This window comes from Exophiala mesophila, assembly GCF_000836275.1.
Source record: "Exophiala mesophila strain CBS 40295 unplaced genomic scaffold supercont1.2, whole genome shotgun sequence".
Taxonomy (NCBI): Eukaryota; Fungi; Ascomycota; class Eurotiomycetes; order Chaetothyriales; family Herpotrichiellaceae; genus Exophiala; species Exophiala mesophila.
In genome coordinates, this window is record NW_015622505.1 from 2451786 (window position 1) to 2468949 (window position 17164).

Sequence of the window (17164 nt, forward strand, 5' to 3'; positions counted from 1 at the left end):
GATGATGCATGATTGATTGATTCATCTGGTGATGCAGCAACGCCTACAATGCCATAACTAATGAGACCACCGAGTCCTATTCCAAGAGTCCACTGTTCCTCAGCTGGTCAAATTGGAAGTCACTAATGAGCCATTTATGCCGCCTGAACTGATTCTTTCTTGTCCCCCCGCAACTGAGTCACGGTTCAGGTCGCTTTCGGCGGGGCGGTTAGTAAGAGACTAGAGTGAAAAGAAAGCGACTTGGCAGCTCCAGGTTACCTTGGTCCTTTAGCTGTGGCTCCGTTCCTGCGCTGACAACGCCTAACCAAGTTGTTTCGCCGTGAATAACCATCGCTAAGCTTGGGATACCAGGTGGCATTTTGAGCAAAGACACGCACTTTTATCGCCTCATTCTTATTGTTATCTTCATCATTGATCTGATTCCGAAGTCCATAGCGAAAGAAACATTTTTGCATAATAACGTTGGCGACCCGCAGATGCATGGCGCAATATTAGGCCTGAGATTGCAACTCGATGTACTGTAAAACATGTTCGCATGGGCTTCGGGCGGCTTCCCTTGTAAAAACTAGCTTCACCATTGATTCTTAACAGGTGCCACAAATCGAGCATATTCAAGCCATCTCACCGATGGATCATTACACCTCATGACTGCTAGACTCAAATTCCTTCTTCTCACGTGGCCAATAGTGTCCACTCTGGCGTTGTCAAAGCTGCCACTCGTACCGCTGCAAGGTTTCTCTATCATGCGGTGTCTTAGCACCTGATCAGAAGAAAACGGAAGTGGCACTGCCCGTCACCTCCTTTCCCCCGCATTTTTGGTTCTGGTGGCATTTGTGGCACCAGCTGCCGAATTTTACCTCATCACTCGGTTGGGCCCTGCCGTCTGAAGGAAGATGGCTCTCACGGCTGTTGCTTCTTCCCCACAGTTAACTTTGTGACTACTGCACATTGAATCGAGATTTTTCCAGCGGACCTTTCATAGTGCTCACCCGGTCTCCCAGAAATAGATTTCTCATCCGATATTGATTCTATGGAGGATTCGCACAGTGTATTCGCCTTTCTCAGGTGTAAGGTCTCTACTTCCACACACATTCTTAATCTTCAAACGTCTTCGGAGATATAGTTGCTTGACTGTATATACAATTTCTTTGCGCCTTGAGTTCCATCGAGGCTTCATCCAGTCTGGAACATATGCAAGATGTCACGTGACTACGCTCAAATGCTTCGATCACGTTTATATCGGCATCCTGTGCGCCCTTTGCTACGTTACAGGTGCCTCACCCTGAGTAGAAGATCTAGAACTCTATCAACTCAACAAACAAGTGGTCGATGTGGAAGATCTAAGTACGGGGGAGTTGCCGAAAGCAAGACCCGCTTGGACCATAAGTGAAGTGTTTATCCTTTGCTGATCGTGACGGCGATCTGGATCAGGAAGGTATCTGGGTAGGCATCTATCTACCTTCTAGAACATCAATGAGAACATGAGATATTGTGGGTGATATCATTATTGACTGGAAGTCGATGTCGGACTTTATCGACAGGAAGATGCCGGAAAACAAGCTCGCCAAGTGAACTTTTGGGGAGTTAGCGGCATACGTAATTGCTATAATGCAAGATTTTCGGCCTAAAGGAGGCATTCTCATGGTCAATCTTAGGGATTTGGCCTTATCTCCAGATCGCCAAGGCCATAAACGCGGGCTTGAGGCTAAACGCCGGCGAGAGCACATGGAAACATGTGTTCGATATGACATGATCAGCATTTGTTCTTGACTTTCTGGAAAAGCTATTGATGTAGATGGTCTTTTTGAGTCTAGTAACATTCTACATGCTATTAGATTATCTTATCCATGGATTTAGGGACGAAATCTTCTCATTCCGCGTAGATTAAAGGATGTGAACCCAAGTATATAATTCTTAGATTTCCCCTTGGTTCACAAGAGAATCTCATCAGACTTCCGGTTAACGACTTATATCACCTAACCAATATCCAAATCAAAGATCTTAGAGGTACTTGAGCGCTACAGTCTAACTTCACACCCATTCTCGAACAATCAAGATCCACCTTCCTTGACCACACGAAATCCGATTCTACCCATCCCAACACCATGACATCCAGCCCTCTCTCCGGCAAAGTCGCCGTCGTCACCGGCGGATCCAAAGGCATCGGAGCAGCCACAGCAACAACGCTTGTAAAACTCGGAGCAAAAGTGGTCATCAACTACGGCCGGGACTCTGCGGCAGCAGAGCAACTAGTCCAAAGCCTTGGTGCCGACAAGACCTTTGCCGTGCAAGCCGACGCCGGTACCGTCAATGGAGTCGAACAACTCGTGCAAGCCACCGTTGATAAATACGGGAAAATCGACATCTTAGTACCCAACGCAGGCATTCTACCCATGAAAACCATTGAATCCACCACAGAAGCGGACTTTGACCGTGCATTCAACCTCAACGTCAAGGGACCGTATTTTCTCGTCCAGAAAGCCCTGCCTCACATCCCCGCGGGCGGTTCTATCATTCTCGTCTCAACTACACAGAATCATGCTTCTACAGTCAGCCCGCCTTATACACTCTACTGTACCACGAAAGGAGCGATTGAACAACTCGTGCGTGTCTTATCAAAGGATCTCGTGGCAAAGAAAGGGATTAGGGTCAATGCCGTGGCTCCGGGTCCGACGGGGACGGATTTGTTCTACGAGGGAAAAAGTGAACAGGTCTTGAAAGCTATCGCTGGTTTGAATCCGCATAATCGGATTGGTACTCCAGAGGAAATTGCAGATACTATTGCGTATTTGGCTGGTGACGGTGCGAGATGGATTACGGGACAGACAATTGCGGTGAATGGAGGGCAGGCATGATAGGGTAGACAAGTTCTGTCTAAGTACCTAGTGTTGTAGAACAAGCCAGCGTGCGTTTTTCTTGGATTGTAGGATTATTGGGAATACTTACCTAGGGAAGAAACATTCTTAACTACCTACTTACCTGTGTCGCAATCAATATTGCCAACGATGCAGCCCTCTATCAGTATATGTCCTTACATCAAGGAATTGAAGTACACGGGTACATAGTTATTGCCATCCATCCTGACGAATGAGCATCCTTCAGAAACAAGGTTAACCTTAACACCCAAATTCAAGTGAGGTTACATGGGGCGGATCTAGAACCCTCTTGAGTTCAACAAGTCCTTCTAGGTGCGGCTCGCCCCCAAAATCCAAAATTCATGGTTAAGTTCATTCTTAAACTGTAGACGTAGTGCGGGGGTGCAGTGGACAAAGTGTATCGCCCATACAAATGACCAGCACATGACTTGATTTGGGATCCTTGGCTGCCGTATAAGGAAACCTTGGGCTCACTTGATGGGCCAGCAAACGAGTTTAAAGTACTTAGGTCTGAAAGATGCTTAAAATCCAGTTTTTGGTGGTTGGGTTTTGGGTGGAATATTGTCCATGACATTTGGACGTTGTCGATTATGTGGGATACTTTCAATAGTATGGATATTGTGCCTTGTTCTTAGGTACCTAGGTACTTACTTGCGTGCTCCAAATTGTCCTTGCTTCTTCATAATGATGTCGTCGTAGGTGCGGATTACATACCCGTCTACGTATGTCATGTGTTTCCTGTAGTGGAATTACACATTCCCGAGGCGATGACTTTGTCGAGAGAAAAATCATGTCGTCAGGTTGATTCGGCAAAGGGGATTTCATAGCATGTCGACATTTTGACATGGTAATCAATGAAGAATCCTTGACCCGTTTTATGAACCATCCCAGGGGCTATTTTGGCCCGAGGGCCCCCTCGGCCTTCGTGGCTACCTTGGGTTTTAACTAAACCAACTACAATACAAGTATACTAACTATCTATAGGTTGGACTTCCTCAGACACCAACCAAGGTACTTTCTTCCCACATTCCTTTTGAACAACAAACCGAATTCCTCGAATGCTCATTTCAACTCCAACTTGGAAACAATCCAATCACAATATAGTTCCCTGGGCCTGGGTTCCTTACTCCAACCACGTAATCAGCCAGCCCATTTGTCTCCTTATATCACTTCCCGCCTTGCTTTGCAGCTTGAGCCTGAGCCTGCTTTCTTGCAATTTGAGCTTGACAAATATTCATCTGTGCTTGTTTCTGAGCCTGATATTTCTCCTTGTCTCGCTCGACCTTTTCCTTCTTTTGTTGCGCCGACCTCGCCATGCCAGGAGCATAGCAGATGGGATTGGCTTGCGGCATTCGCCTTTCAGGACCAGGGGGAATGTCCCTGCGCAGTACGACATCCCATTCACCGCCATCGTTGGGCCGGTCGAGTCGTTCGACGATGTGAAAGGTCTCTTCGAAGGTCTGCATGCCATTCTCGTAGTACCAGCGAAGTGTGATGGTTCTGTTGCAATTATACACTTTACCATGTTGGTCGGTGAACGTGGTGACGGTGTTTGGCTTCACTTTCCCCTTGGTTGCACTCGCTTTGGTTGCTGATATGAGCGAGCTCTGCAATGCCTCATCACGAACTGCCTTGTTGAGCTTGATGATCGTCTCTTGGCCGTCGGCCATGACTGAAATCGACGTTGGACTGTTGCTACCCGCCTGGAAGAGAAACACATCATGGGTCAGCACATCTTCCAGGGAAAGAACAAAGACCAAAGGAATTCAGAAACAACAGAGACTCAGCTGGCAAGGTAAGCCATATTTCTGACTTACCATCGAAGGAGACGACTGTGGTCGATGGAAGAGTTGAGGCCGTGCTGCTTTCCATGCTTGATAAGATGGTTGAAGCTGCTCGTCTTGAGGACAAGCATTCGAGGCCCACCGCTGTGTTCCTGCTGCCATTCCACAAGCTGTGTGGCAACCGCAAGGCGAAGCAGATGTTCAGCAACAGCGTTTGTACGACAAACTTGCGCTCAAGCCCAAGCCTCAATTGAAATCCTGCTGCGCTGGCTGCAAGACATTGGTAGACCCGGACATTCTTTATATAGCTGTTGGCCACGGCCATGAAACACTCTTGTTCGCTCCGTAAAACGCTACTTGCACCTCATCTGCCACTGTTGTGTCTTCTCCAGTTCTTGTACCTCAAGGTCGCGGATGCGGGCGACGCATTTGTCACTTTCCATGTCATTTGGAAATTGTGCCCACATTGAGAAATTGTTTCACCTTCAAGGGGGGGTCAGATGGAAAATGCACGTCTCGAAATGTTCAAGGAACAAAGTATCCTGATTCGGGTATCCAAAGCATGACTTATACCAACCTGAAAGAAATCTATTTTGTCTTGGGCTCGGGCTTTTGCTGCCAGACACTCGGCAGGTCCCCCAATGTTACACACGTGTTGAGATGAGACTTCCAACATGGCTAAACACCATGTCAAACCCCTGTAAACCTTCCATCGTTACTCGTCCAATGCACCGCTGAGGACGACCCATTTCCGACTCTCCGAAGCACCGATCTCCAGAACTCGATGCCCGATTGTTATGACACAGCCGCACCACCTGACCATGACGGTTTGCACCATATAGATGCTGAAGGACCCTGCGCATGGGAGTCACTGTAAAAAAAACTTTTGTCTAGACTGCGCATATGGTGCTGTCTTCCATCTGGGTGTTCGAGTCCTCTTGATCGGTTTGGGGATAACCTCTTTCATGCATCGTTAGCCACCACAGCAACACCAGGAAATCCATCCTGTTCTCGCGGATCCAAGGTGCTCCAAGAAGGCAGTCGAATGCAGGTTCGCAATCTGGCGAAAATATGTAGAATCGTGTCCGATGTTGCTTGTGAGGAGTCCAAAGAGGTAGGGTACCAGACCCATACTGCCAAACGATCGAGGTTTGACCGACAATGTCGGTACATCCAGCCAGCGAATAGACACCTCCATTATAGGGTGTTATCGGCAGGTTCAATTCTTGCTGCATCTTGCTGCTTATGAGATTGAACTGGGACCCTGTATCAAGCAACCCCAACCTGAGAGACTTCCCTAGTGGTTGCCAACCTTCATGCGAACCCAACTTCCGCCGTTGATGGATCAACATGGGCACACTTGGCAGAGGCACTCCGATGCTTTCCTCCTCGAATGGGAGCGGTTCTCTGAGAACTGATTCCTCATCACATTGATGTGGACGTGCCACAAGGGACACCAGCTTGAGAAGCAGAATCACTCTTCCATACAGGGTTTTCCATTCCTGGGTCTGCCTTTGGAACAATTGATATGTCCACAACCACCACCTGAATGTTGTTGAATGCAGCTCGTCAAAAGTCAAAAGTCCAACCATTGCCCTCGCTGACTGAGGGTTTTCTGGAATACGATAGACACAAGTGCAAAAAGTTTCAACCGAAAAGAAGGTCCCAATGCGAGGACTGACAATTGGGTCAAGCAGAGCCCTCATTCAGAAGATCTAGGCAAAATCTGTGAGCCGAGTGGACCAAGTTAGGTGTTCATAAATGTTCATGCTTGATCGTCGAAGGTAAGATTGTGATCTCCGTGAAAATTGAAAATGCATTGTTTGGGATATCGTCGCACGAGTGTCGGCACATCCAGCTGCACCATGACACTTTGTCCCATGGCGTTGTACTTCTGAAGTGGTGGCTGCAGTCTCCTCAGACCCGCACCTGTCCGTTTCCGTGGCATTGAGACATGGCATCCATCGCTCGGTGCGTCGGCGTATTTTGGATTTCTCGGAAGGTGCTCGACATCTCTATTATAACTCTGGCGATTTGCCTTGTGTTGTCGCAAAAGCTGAATCATGTACAACAACGGGAGGGCTGGGAGAGTGAGAAAACCACTAGCCGTGTTGTTAGGAACCTCGATGGCAGAACATGATGTGCTATGACCTGCTTCCGGAAGTTCGGAGGCTAGTAATCAACTTGGTAATGCAGCCATCGATCCTATTCATATGTTCCATGCCTGGGATTTGGGTGACATTCAAAAAACCAAACCAGCTGTTGATAACATGTGAATGTCTACAAAGAGATTGAAGAGCTTCGACACGTGCACAGGTCGTTTGCTGCTTGAAACGAGGTGGATGACTCCCTATAGAGGCATCTGGATTGTTGGGAACAATTTTCAGCGAATAGCTTGTGGTAAATGGCTGGCAGCCGCCCAAATTCCCATCAAAATAATGTGTGGAACACGTGAGTGTCATCACGGATGCCTTTGAGCGCCTCAAATTGCCTTGCCACCATTTGAGCATGGGTTGCAGTGCTGCGGTTTGGGGCGGTTCAGCCCATCTTTGGTCCAACGGACTTGCCTCACATCCATCGGCTCGGGCACCAAAAGGGCGCACCCCCCAATTGCGCCATGTTACATGGACAGTCGTACAGTGGAACGGATCTGGTTCCGAATATAAGTTCTGTGTGCCATTGTGCTCCCAGCGTGTTAGACAGCATTCCTTCTATTGACAAGGAGACAACCGAACTCCGCCCTGATCGGCCCACCGCCATAATGACTGGATATGGTGCACTAGCCAAAATGATGGTGTCGAGGCGTAACCAGGAGACATTTCGAAAATTCAAAAGGCTAAACACTGAGATCATGCTGCATCAACAGGCGGAGCTGATGCACCTAGAGATGGTGATTGAGGAGATTAGGAAGTATCCTGGGATGAACGAATTTGACCGCCGGTGGATCGAAAGTCCGGAGAAGCTGTCGGAGACAGACATTGAGGGAATTTTTGAGCGGTCGAGAGAGCTACTGGCCCAGTACCGTGAGTTCTGAGCCAAAGAATGAATGGTTGAAGTGGAGCTGATGCTGATATCAAGATAGACTCGTCGGCATTACAGACTTCGCGGATCAATGCGCTGCAAGTGCCCCGAAGAGACGAGCTGGAGCTACGCAGACACTGGTACGATGAGGAAAGCGGAGGCAACGACTTTCTGTACGGGGTGGAAGCAGGGATCTTTCGAGAGGAGGAGTTTGAAGCGGACCTGATGGTTCTGCAGGATAACGGTACACCTTGGGATCCATTGGCCACGTTCCTGGGAGACAAGGTAGTACCATTATACCACCGTCTTGTTGGGCACAAGATTCACCGGTCGATGCCGGAGAAAGTATTTGATGGTACATGGGAATACACGCCGGAAATGCTGATAAAGGTGGGCAATACGATCTGTATGTTGTTGTCGGCTGTGATTCCGGCACTGTCGATTCTTGTCTTGTTCAGCGTCCAGTCTATGGCGGCTCGGTTGACAGCAATATGTCTGATGAGCCTGATCTTCTCACTGGTGATGAGCATCATTGCTCAAAGGCGAGCAGATGTCTTCATGTCAACCACAGCATTCGCAGCAGTGTTGGTCGTGTTTGTAGGGAGCTCAGCAGATGAGATCGCCGATTAGTCAAGTTGAGTCAATCCAGGTGGAAAAGAGAAACCCCCGAATGTGGTACGGAGAGAGGTGGAGCTGTGAAAAGGCTACACAAGCGGCATGCCCGTGGAACTCACGGGGAAACAAGAGGTTGCCAATATAAGTTCAAGGTCGAGCCGTTGATGCCGACAGCCGAACCTTGTTCCTTGGAGTCAGTCATATTTACCTGGCGATGTTTTCGGCTGGGACAAGCAGCAGGCGTCCAAAGAGTTGCCCAAAAGTCATGCCACCTGATGGTGGTCAGGCAGAACAAATCCCTTTGTTTGTATCCGCTGAACGAGGTATACAGGCAGTAATCACGGAGAATGATATCATAACTCGGCTCATTTCAGGAAAAAATACACATAAAGAGGAGGATCGCACATGGGCAATTACCTGGTCATTTCCTGGAATGGTTGAGGGATTCGATCTGTCCAATTGAGATTCTGAAACAATGATGGACCAGGAGGGCTTCTGATCGAGCTTTGGGCACCTTTGAGGTCTTTTATCCGGCAAAAAGGATTGAAAAGAGTAGTCTACAGAAGGAAACGCATGGAAGTCGGAGTTCCATGTGGTCCGTATAGTGGTGGAGCATGATCTTGAGCTGCTGTTGCAGGAAAGAAGCACCCATACTCCGAATCGGGAAGTGCTTGGCGGAATGTCTTGAGTCAGGAACGGCAGCCACATGATTTGAAGAGGCAGGAAAGATCTATTATGAGGGCACCAGATCCGTACGAGTAGGAGTAGGTAGGTGGTGGCTTAGGTAGGTACCTGAGTCAGTAGTAGGTCGCTTTGGTAGGTGGCTCGGTGCTGCGGTACTCCAGGCTCCTCCCAGGCCAAAGCTGAGACCTGACTTTCCCTAAAAGCTATGGTGGGGCAACCTCCCTCCTGCAGGTCCTCTGCTCCTCGCCCTCGAGAGTCGAGCAAGAGTTGAGAGTTGAGAGTTGACGTAGACTCTCGTCATGCCTATCATCAGGCTACCCGCCAGTCCCGCCCACCCGTTGTTCCTGCCCACCGCCTCCCACCGGCAGGAAGACCTATCACTTGCGCGAGCTTCACCCTAAGCCGGAGATGTCGTAATTCCATCTTTATTGGGCAACATCGGCTCAACTGCGAGTAACAAGTGCCTTACTTGGGCAAATTCGGCAGAGGATCTCTTTGGTGCCGGATCCCTGGACTGACTCCTGGCCGAGGTGGCTCTTGCTCTCACTACGGAGTACTACTACTGATCAGTCTCAGCCCATGGCCCCTCGGACCCCAAGGGGCCCCCCTCGATCCCCTCGGCCAGGGATCTCTCTCACTTTCCCTCTCTCGATCTCTGAGCACATCTTGTCGTGGTGTGTGCCTCTCTCTCAGGCCAGCGCTGTGGCAGCCGTGGCAGTTCAGCAGACTCACGCCTAGCAATGGAAGAGGTGGGAAAGATACCCACTCTGCCACTTTGGTCTTGCCTGATTCTTGCACGTCCCCTCATCCTCCCTCCCTCCTCCAAAAATCCTCCTCAACTTGAACTGGTCTGTCACTCTGCCACTCTGCTGGTGCACCAGCTTCCGGAGTAGAGAGCTCTTGCTCTGGCACCAACCGATTCCCCTTCCCCCTCGTCTCTCTATCTCGTTAGTCTCTTCCCTCTCCATCTGTCACCATTTCGCTTCCTCGTCTGACCTTCCAGCCTCTTCTGCGGCTTCTCCCTTCCCTTTCTCCATCTCCCCCCTTCAAAGGGGAGAGAGCTTGACTTCTTACTCAGGCTTGCCAGTGACGCCAGCACCCTCCCTATGAACCTGTCTCCTGCCTGGTAACTCTACCTTGACTTTTTACGGGTCTATGCCGTTACCCACTTGTCGTAGCCATGGCCTCCAGCCATTCCCCTTGCCTTGCTCGTTGCGTCGCACCTCCAAGCTGACCTCTCCATCCGCCTTGTTACTGTCCCAAAGCTCTCGGCCCTGACGTTTTGCGAGGAGCTTCCCCCGTCCCTCAAAAGTCTCAGCCGTGCCCTTTCGCTCTCCTTCAACTTGTCTCCCATTGTTCTCTCCCTCGCACCTACAGGACTTGTGTAGTTCCCATACCCTTCGCGCTACATCTTGCCCTGCCATTTTCGCCCCTCTCTGCTCCATTCTTCTCGCCCCCCCTCCATCACTACATCACAGCCGCCGCGACTTCGCCATGGCTCCTCGAAGAAGACGTCAAGACTCTGATGATGAAGAGGAAGAAGAGGAGCTTGTAGCCCTCCCCTCTGACGACGAAGAAGAGGAAGAAGAGTAAGATTCCCTCGACCTTTGATTGTTTGATTGTGACCATAGGCCATCTATACTGTCTGGTGTCCCACGCGGTCTTTGCGCCCTCTCTGAGCCCAAACCACTTCCATGTTGTCATGTCCACGTCACCGCGACCCAGCTTTCCTGCCTGATGTCTACACGAGTGCCACACTGACATCCTTGCGTCATAGATACGAAGACTCCGAGGTGGGGTCCGGCGAGGAAGACGGAGAAGAAGACGAGGAGGAGGAAGATGAAGAGGGAGAGGGTGACGACGAACCCGAGGAGGAAGAAGGTTTGTCCCAATGCTCTAGTATCCTTTCTATCTACTCGCTGACTCTTGGACCTCAACAGCTCCACCCAAGAAGCGCAAAGCCGATACGGATGCGGCCGAGCCCGCTCCCAAAAAGTCCAAAGCAACTAACGGCGAAGCGGATGACGAGGAAGAGGTCGAGGAATTCGAGCAAGAAGTCGAGGACGATGCCGAGGAGGAGGCTGAAAAGGAGGAAGACGAGCCCGCTGTCAAGACCAAGGTTCTCGCCGGCTCCGAAAGCAAGACAGACGCCGTCGAGGCCGAGACTGAAGACCTTGATGGCGAGGAATAGAGACAAGCCCGATCCGCATCAATTGCGGCCGCTTGACACAATCTTCTTCGAAAAAGTCCTATTGTCACATAGATCATGTCCAACTTGGATCAAGTTGATAAAAGTCGGCCGAATGTATGCCTATCAGATGGAGGAGACGATTCTCAGGCCTCACCTACCTTGTCACTTACAACGCGACCTTGAACCCATAATAAATGTAATCGAGGATAGTGATGATGAATCAAGCATGTACCAGTCTCCCATCCATCGAATCGCTGTGCATGACCCCAACCCTAGGGCCACGGGGCATGCGCTGTCCACCAGTGCCAACATCAGCCAACGAGAAACCAAGACTTTCTCATTCCAAAACAACCGAGGAAGGAGCCTTTGGAGTCGTGTTGCTCATTTGTTGTTCATTAGGCAGCGGCGACTCACAACACCATGTCACTCTTGCCCTGCAGGCCTCAGAGAGGCCCCTCGGGCCTCAGATTAGGGAAGGTGCGGGGTTTCTCCAGCCCAGATCGGTCCTTCGTACCTGGAAGTGCCTGGCTGGTCATCACCACCTGTGGCTCCTCACAACAGCCACACAGGATCACATGCCAGTACATCTAGTTCTTTGTGGTTTTTTGCCGCCTTCTCCATTCTACCCAACCAGTACATGAAGAGGCATCCGTACCAGTCATCGCATTGGCTGGTTCTTCATTACTTTATCAGCGTGGTTGAATTGTCCAATGTTGAGCTTTTATCGGTGTTAAGATCCGGGTCTAAAAGGCGTGTCACTATCAAGATAACAGGCGAGCGGTGGCGGGAGATTTTAGCGGATATAAAGACTGCCAAGTCCGCGTGTAAGGATGACATACTAGTGGTCCAGAATGCCTTTAACCCGCTCTGTCCGCCTCGCCCGCACCTACAAAAAACATTTGCGGCCGCTTTGCACCCACCACAGGTATCTTGTATGCTAGAAATCGAAAATAGTGACTGAAACTCCGCTATTCGTTTCTCTCTATGGCGCTTTTGACATCGCTGACATGCCGCTGCTATTAAACTTAACTCCATTAGTCAAGCCCTTGGTAAGTGGGGAACCTTGTCATCCATCCGCATGTCGCTGGCGCTGGCTCTGGAAAATACTCGAGGTTTGTGATTGATATAAATTTGTCCCTTTCCACCCTCCAGAGCGTCAAAGTTCGCATAAACCATATCGTCTTGTGTTCCATTGAGACATACTATCTGAACACATCGTCATTTAACTAAAATTCCCAACAGTTACAACCATCTCGACCACAATGAGTTCTCCCAAAGTCTGGTTCATCACAGGCACGTCGACTGGGTTTGGCAAGCAATTGACTCTGACAGCTCTGGCTCGTGGTGATAAAGTTGTCGCCACAGCTCGGAATGTCGACAAACTGAAAGAGCTCAAAGACGCTGGGGCTGATACCCTCAGTCTCGACGTCACTGCACCCCTGGACCAAATCAAACAGGTTGCTGAAACTGCATTCAAACTATACGGCAGAATCGACTATCTTATCAACAACGCCGGGTATGTGCAAAGCGGTGGAATTGAAGAACTCACGTAAGAGCATCCCTATTACCCATTCCCAAGCCATCGTCCTAACTTCCATCCCTAGACCTGAAGACATACAGGCTCAATTTGACACCAACGTCTTTGGCCTGTTGAACGTCACCAGAGCGATTGTACCATATATGAGAGCAGCTCGATCAGGAGCCATTGCCAACATCTCCAGCATAGGCGCATGGTCTGGCATGGGCGGCGGTGGAGCCTATTGCGCGTCCAAGTGGGCAGTCAGCGCCTTCTCCGAGTCTCTCACATATGAACTAGCAGAGTTTGGCATCAAAGTTGTCTGCATCGAACCAGGCTATTTCCGGTCCAACCTTCTGCACACAGGCAACAAGGGTGTTAAGAAGAATGTCATTCCCGATTATGACGGCGACACTGCTGTGCGCCAGGGAGAAGCCCTCTTGGAATCGGCCAATAACAACCAGCCTGGCGACGTGAAAAAGGGCTCCAAGGTGATCATTGATGTTCTCACCGGCGCAACGGGCAAGGACATCCCAATTAGGTTGCCCCTGGGGCCTGATAGTTACGACTTCATCAAGGGGAAGTGTGAAGGCACCGTCAAGTTGCTGGATGAGTGGAAGGATCTCACCTCATCAACCAACATTGATCAATAGTGTACATCTCTGATCTACCAATTGGCTATGCGATGGCCTTTTTGATGGTTATTTCCTCGACTTTCATCGCGGTATGGAGCAAGCGGTGCAGTGATTATACCCACCCCTGGATAGTAACGAATGAAACATTATAGTCAAACTCGATCCTCGCGAAGATTCAAGCCGTATTCTCCAAAACGACATCACAAAAGGCGTTAGAGGGCTAATTGTATCCGGTATCACTCATATCAGACGTACCTATAGAGGAGCGACAAGGACTAGTAGCCCGAGAGGGGGAGAGTTTCATATAGGTGGCCCTGAAGAGCGAATCATTATAAGGGCTTATAGGGGTAGACTCAGCGCAAAGGTAGCTCTAGGGTACTAAGAGGTTGTCTTGGGGATAGATTTGTGGGTAGCTATAGGGGTGGAGAGAGCCCGAGGCGCCCCCTCGGCCCCTCGGCCATACTGCTACTTAGCCAGAGTTAGTAAAATACCCTCCCAAAGGAATCAAACTACAAGGTAAGAAGTGACTGGCCCAGGACTACCACAAATACCTACAGTCACGGGGAAAAGTGTCTCCACAGTTAGTCAGCTTCTTCGTACATACTCAATCACAAGGCTGATTAACCTGTCGTCCACCCTCTGACCTCGAGACAACTACAAGGTAGATACAGTCTAAAGTTGAGAGTATATGCCTTGCCTAGAAATGCTATGACAGGCCTTTTCCTAGGCCAGATTGTCGTCACGAGGTTACGAAGTATTTGTCTTCACCTCTCCATCACCTATGTACTCACCATTGTCTGACGCAGCCTTGAGTTTTAACCTCGGGACTATCTCAGAATGCCCCCAGGATGGGAGGAAGGTTCACGACCTACCCTCGGACCACGACAGCCAGAATGTCTGAATATGATTCTGTGCATCTCTGTTGATTAAGTAGAAATACAAAAGGAATTCTGTGACCACTGAGTATCCCTTGCCCAACTTCAGCTCCTCAGCCTGTCCCGTTGTATGATCTCTACAATGGCGGCCTTCGCAACGATCCCCGCAGGAGCATCGCTTCGCCCAGAGAAATTCGAACTCAAAGTATCGGAACAGGATCTGAAAGATTTCAAGGATCTCGTGCGCCTTTCCAAACTTGCCCCAGAAACATACGAAAACACTCGCACTGATGGCAGATATGGCGTGACTCACGAATGGATGTCTCAGACCAAGGCATACTGGGAAACCAAATATGATTGGTGTGTATACAACGGTTGCAAATACAATGTTTGTCGAAACATGAATCGTTGACATCAAGTCCAGGCGACAGCGGGAAATCTATATCAACTCATTTCCAAATTTCGTTGTGGATGTTGATGATCAAGATGGCACATTTCGCATCCACTTTGCGGCTTTGTTCTCAAAGAGAAAAGATGCGATTCCGTTGTTGTTCATGCATGGCTGGCCTGGTGAGTGACATTAATAGCACCAACAACAAAATGACCCATATTACATGCTTACTGCTGGTCAGGAAGCCATCTGGAGTTCCTTAAGATGCTCGATATATACCGCAAGAGATATTCCGAAGATGAACTGCCGTATCACATCATAGTGCCCTCATTGCCAGGTTATACCCTATCGTCGGGTCCTCCTCTCGACAAAGACTGGTTGATCGATGACATGGGCCGCGTGCTGAATAGTTTGATGGTTGGGCTCGGTTTTGGTAGCGGTTATATTGCACAAGGCGGCGACATTGGCTCTTTTGAATGCCGTGTTTTGGCAGCACTTCATGATGAGTGCAAGGGTAAGTGCTCCACGAGATGTATCAGATAGAGTCTGACTAACTCGCCTTGGTGTTCTCCAGCCATCCATCGTAAGTAGAGTCGTGTGCCGACGCTGAACTCTTGTTTGTGGAGCTAATCTGTGCAACAGTCAACCTTGCCATGGACTGGGTCGCCCCGGAAGGCGTTGATGAAAAAGATATAAACGATGCTGAACAGACTGGTCTCAAACGACTCTTTGAGTTCCTCAACACAGGAAGTGCGTATTCGAAAGAACACGGGACTCGACCCGCAACCATCGGCTTCGTGCTCTCCGCTAGCCCATTGTCTCTTCTTGCTTGGTAGGTTCACACCCGTGCCAACAGTCGTGAATGCTATTGTGACTTCGGCTGAGTTCATTGGCACAGGATCGGGGAGAAGTTCATCGAATGGACAGACACCACCCCCACCACCGAAGACATCCTCGACTCTGTGACTCTGTACTGGTTCACCCAGTCCTTCCCACGTTGCATCTATCCATACCGCGAACTGGTAAGTCGGTTTTCTCTGAAAAGATTCCATGTCCACGTCGGGGTTGCTCCTTGCGTATGAACAGCGGTTTTGTTGACGTAATTTGCAGGGACGAGCTGCACATATCACCCATGGGGATCCCAAGTACTACTGTAAGAAACCGATGGGCTTCTCGTGGTTTCCACAAGAACTCGGCCCCGTACCACGAGCATGGGTGGAGAAGACAGGAAATCTAGTATTTCACCGTCAACATGCTGAGGTTTGTGGTGCTCAGAGATGTCGACCATGCAGCACAACTAACTCGGTCAACAGGGCGGCCATTTTGCGGCAATGGAAAAGCCAGAGCTTTTGGTCAAGGACATGGACGATTTCGTGAAACAGATTTGGCCGGTGAAATAAGCGTTGAATCAGCAATCTATGATTGTGGGTGTGTGCCTTACGAACCTCCAGGCCTGGTAGCCAATGGATTGATCTACATCGAATTCAACCTCACACGGCTGTACTTTCATCTTCCGTGTCCGATTTCTGTGACCCATCGTCCAATTCCTTCTTGAAATCTCGAGGATGCTCAGGCACCAGCCAGGTGAGAGCGACTGTCGGCGGGATCGCAATTGTGAACATGACGAACGCCACGACGAGATTTGTCATTGGTGAGATCTTTGCGGCACCGAGTCCAAACGATAAGCAGGATCCCACCGACTCGAACGATCTGATGATCCCAACAGCCAAGGTGAGCGTCTCGACATCGTCGAAGAACGTCCCAACGATCCAGTACACGAAGATATAGTGCGATTCATTCATGAACCTATCGATATTAGTTCGAATTGCCTTGAAAGGGAAGCTGAGTCTCACCGAAACAGTACATTCACTGCGAATGCTCGTCCAAACTCCGGCGAGAGCCAGTCAATGGTAACTTTGGTTGGCGAGCTCTGGTATTTGTGCTGATTTGAAACCTGCCATCCGAATAAGGACAACATGATGACCGAGAATACGATCCAAGTGATTCTGGCTGCCTTTGGTCGGCTGAAAACCCTCCAATCGAGGAACCAGCCCCAGAATAGGTCGGCGATTGTAGCCGCGATTCCAGAGGTCAACGAACCCAGCGTCCTGGCCCTTACTGAGAAGTAGCGCACCAGGTATATGCCTTGGTAGGTATTGTTCCAATTGAAGGTGGTCAACACAGGGATCAGAAGGAAAATCTCCTTTCTCTTGAGCAGTTTCCAGATCTTGTGAAACTCGGATGTGACAAGCCTTGATTTGGTTGCCTTTGGCACTCGGGTTCCATCAGAGCGAATGGCCTTTCCGGGAGGTGAAATAAGAAATGCCAGAGGGAGTCCAAGGCATTGAAGACCAATCAATACGAGATATGTGTTGTAGCCGACCTTGCCAGTTTGGGCGGATTTGTGATTGAGCGAGAGTTGAATCGATGAGCCGATGAGCTGACCGAGCTCTCGAAGTCCAAGCCAGATTCCTGTATAGATACCCCGGTCTTTGACGGTAGGGTAGCCCAGAGCGATTGCTCCCTCAGTCGCCCACAAAGCGGAAGCCGCAATTCCACATGTTGCTGCACCAAAA

At 49.7% G+C, this 17164-nt stretch overlaps 3 protein-coding genes across 3 annotated transcripts; all 3 read left to right on the forward strand.

Moving 5' to 3' along the window:
• Window positions 1-1838: 1838 nt before the first annotated feature.
• PV10_02699 (uncharacterized protein) lies at window positions 1839-3013 on the forward strand. The gene has a single exon (XM_016367046.1). The coding sequence runs from the start codon at window positions 2106-2108 to the stop codon at window positions 2853-2855; it is 750 nt and encodes a 249-aa protein (XP_016226564.1). The 5' UTR covers window positions 1839-2105; the 3' UTR covers window positions 2856-3013.
• Window positions 3014-9948: 6935 nt separating this feature from the next.
• PV10_02700 (uncharacterized protein) lies at window positions 9949-11413 on the forward strand. Its single transcript, XM_016367047.1, has 3 exons — window positions 9949-10569; window positions 10758-10861; window positions 10921-11413. The coding sequence occupies exons 1-3, from the start codon at window positions 10475-10477 to the stop codon at window positions 11169-11171; spliced, it is 450 nt and encodes a 149-aa protein (XP_016226565.1). The 5' UTR covers window positions 9949-10474; the 3' UTR covers window positions 11172-11413.
• A 1020-nt stretch (window positions 11414-12433) lies between these two features.
• On the forward strand, window positions 12434-13340 carry PV10_02701 (uncharacterized protein; the record flags this gene model as incomplete). The annotated part of the gene is made up of 2 exons (XM_016367048.1): window positions 12434-12720; window positions 12776-13340. The coding sequence occupies 2 exons, from the start codon at window positions 12434-12436 to the stop codon at window positions 13338-13340; spliced, it is 852 nt and encodes a 283-aa protein (XP_016226566.1).
• Window positions 13341-17164: the final 3824 nt, after the last annotated feature.

Excerpts from the sequence above, each read along its gene's own strand:
- PV10_02700 (XM_016367047.1), top strand. The coding sequence starts at position 10,475 with ATGGCTCCTCGAAGAAGACGTCAAGACTCTGATGATGAAGAGGAAGAA. Across the intron at positions 10,570-10,757 it reads GACGAAGAAGAGGAAGAAGA|ATACGAAGACTCCGAGGTGG; the intron begins GTAAGATTCCCT and ends CTTGCGTCATAG. Across the intron at positions 10,862-10,920 it reads CGAACCCGAGGAGGAAGAAG|CTCCACCCAAGAAGCGCAAA; the intron begins GTTTGTCCCAAT and ends GGACCTCAACAG.
- PV10_02699 (XM_016367046.1), top strand. The coding sequence starts at position 2,106 with ATGACATCCAGCCCTCTCTCCGGCAAAGTCGCCGTCGTCACCGGCGGA.